Source organism: Gymnoscopelus microlampas (assembly GCF_963454915.1).
Source record: "Gymnoscopelus microlampas genome assembly, chromosome: 16".
NCBI classification, from domain to species: domain Eukaryota; kingdom Metazoa; phylum Chordata; class Actinopteri; order Myctophiformes; family Myctophidae; genus Gymnoscopelus; species Gymnoscopelus microlampas.
The window spans coordinates 42,165,068-42,167,495 of NC_139953.1; the positions used below are offsets into that span (position 1 = coordinate 42,165,068).

At 46.0% G+C, this 2,428-nt stretch overlaps 1 protein-coding gene across 1 annotated transcript; it reads right to left on the reverse strand.

Annotated features, from left to right (window-relative positions):
• Positions 1-1,956: 1,956 nt before the first annotated feature.
• Positions 1,957-2,187, reverse strand: LOC311063359 (cytochrome c oxidase subunit 6C-1-like; the record flags this gene model as incomplete). The annotated part of the gene is made up of 1 exon (XM_084082764.1): positions 1,957-2,187. The coding sequence occupies one exon, from the start codon at positions 2,185-2,187 to the stop codon at positions 1,957-1,959; it is 231 nt and encodes a 76-aa protein (XP_083938890.1).
• Positions 2,188-2,428: the final 241 nt, after the last annotated feature.

A 2,428-nucleotide genomic window follows, 5' to 3' on the forward strand; every position in this document is an offset into this window, starting at 1 on the left:
CGTGTGTCAAGGATTGAACGCGAGATATTTATTAAATACACTTGAGATGCCTATGTAAAGGCATATGTATTTATTTATAATATGTGTACATATTTATTATTATATTTATTAGTACAGTTTAGGAAAACGGGAGAGAGAGATGGGGAGTGACGCGCAGCACCGGTCGTTAGGTTCGGGAATCACACCTGTGACTTGTTGTCAGGCTGCATCAGAGCCTAAAATGTGTTATGCGCCTGAACCACTAGGCCGCCACCTCTTGAGCGTTCCAACGTGTTGTTAAAATGTGTGAGGAGGAAGCCTGACCTGTGTGTATTTCGTTTTTCTTTTCATGGCACGGTTCCTGGGGAAGTCTGATCGTCTATGAAAGGGTCATATCGTCTTGTCTTTTGTCTGTGCGTCCAGAGTTAATCTAGCAAAACGTTTGACCGATCAATGCCAAATTTCTCACACTGACAGTAGTGTAGGACACAGAAGCAGGGTTGACAGATCTGCTTATTTCCCGCAAGATTTTATTTGAAACACGCGATACGACGCGTTGTGAGCTTGTAGATCTGCTATTTTCAAATAGCTGATGTATAGGTTAAAGTGATCATGCGGCCCATAGTCGCTTCTTTTGGGCTGGTTTTCCTAGACCTGGTTGCTTATTCCTCTCACAGAATCTGGCAACACTGCACAGAAGTAGTTTATATGCTTTTAGAAATTTCACTTAAATTTCACTTTTTTAAGAATATATAATGGTAGTCAATAGAACTCTGGGCTGAAACACAAAACTGGAGTCACAATGTCATAGACGACTGATGTTATCCTATATAAGAATTGTCTTACGGGCGGGTGGGCCGTAACTATGACTCAGACATAACCATAAAACCGCGTCGTCATGACATCAGACTCAAACAATTTAGGCATATATGAAGATCCGGATGTCCAGAGCCTCATATCCGACCGACCGCTATACATGGTCATATGCATATTTGGGTCTTGCCGGGCGCACTGGCAAGGATTCCAGGGACTGCGGTGCCTGCCGTCGAGTTGTTCGGATATGTGGTTATCCCATAGAGTTAAAAAGAATCACACCCAGTGTGAAGTGGGCGGTGTGGTCACAGTGGTCATCACAGTGATGGAAGTGATTCACTTAAAAAAAAACATAAAAGTCCATACTGCTATTCATAGGGCTGCACATGTGTCATGTGTTTCGCTAGCCAATCACAGTCCTGAATTTGCAAAGTCAGCCAATCACATTACAGCTAGTGGTGATGACACTAGCTGTAATGTGATTGGCTGACTTTGCAAAAGTATAGATTTGCATTGACTGTGGAAGGGTTAGCGTTGTAGACTGCGTTGTAGACTATTGGCCAATCACGGTGCAGGATTGGTCAGTGTCCAAACCTCACTTATAGGGGGCGGTTACACCACCCCAATAATGGAGAGGGCACTGGAAATCCCCTCCCATCAACTTGCATTGAGTTGCTCACCCAGCGCATGGGCCGAAATCACCCCTTCTTCCGGGTTGGGAAATGTGATGGATGAGGCTTATTTGGGGCTTCTGCCCCGTGCGCAAGTTCATGTACAGTGGCCCCAAGCTGCAGTACATATGAATGGCCAGCATGTCCAATGTGCTTCAATGCAACCACTGGGTTCTGGGGGCTTGGGGTTATCCAGGACCACCCGATTCAACCCATATGGTCATATACTGTACTGAGGGTCCTTGAAATTGAGAATCAGTGGTTCTCAATTAACATGATCAGTAAATAACATCCATAGGATAGGAAGAACCTTGGCTTCAGAGGGGAATGCACAATGGATAAGTATTGGGTGGAAACCTCATATGTTCAAAACTGTTTTGTCAAATTCAAAAGTATACCAAACCTTTGCTACTTTTGTTTAACAAAACACAAAAAGTTAGAATATGGAGATGAGATGTTTCTGCCCGACAGCACCAATTAAATGTTTATATTATTACTCTCCAGTGGGCCGGACACTCTGGAAGACACCGGCCTCCCTCATGGCGTTGAACTCCTTGGCGGCGTCGTAGGTCTTGTAGAAGTCGGCGTAGGCCCGTTTCCTGGGATCCGTCACGCCGTACTTGAACGCGGCGGCGGCCAGCAGGGCCAGGGCGAACATAATGGGCACGTGGAAGCGCAGGCGCTTGGCCAGCAGCCCTCTCATCACAGGCCTGGGCAGAGACATGGTGGTATGGTGGAGACCTTCAGAGAGAATGCTGCTAACACCGTGCTGGAAGGGACTCTTTGATGTTAAAGACCCTTTAGGTAGATTCCTGAAGGCGGAGAACTTAAAACTTAGCGTTGAATCTGGTTTGTTGTCATTGAGACTGCGGTCTGGTTTTATTAAGCTGGCCGGCTCTGACGCTGTCGTCATGATGATGAGTCAGCCACGCCCAAATATGGAATTCTTGGGTCAGTCTTTCCCA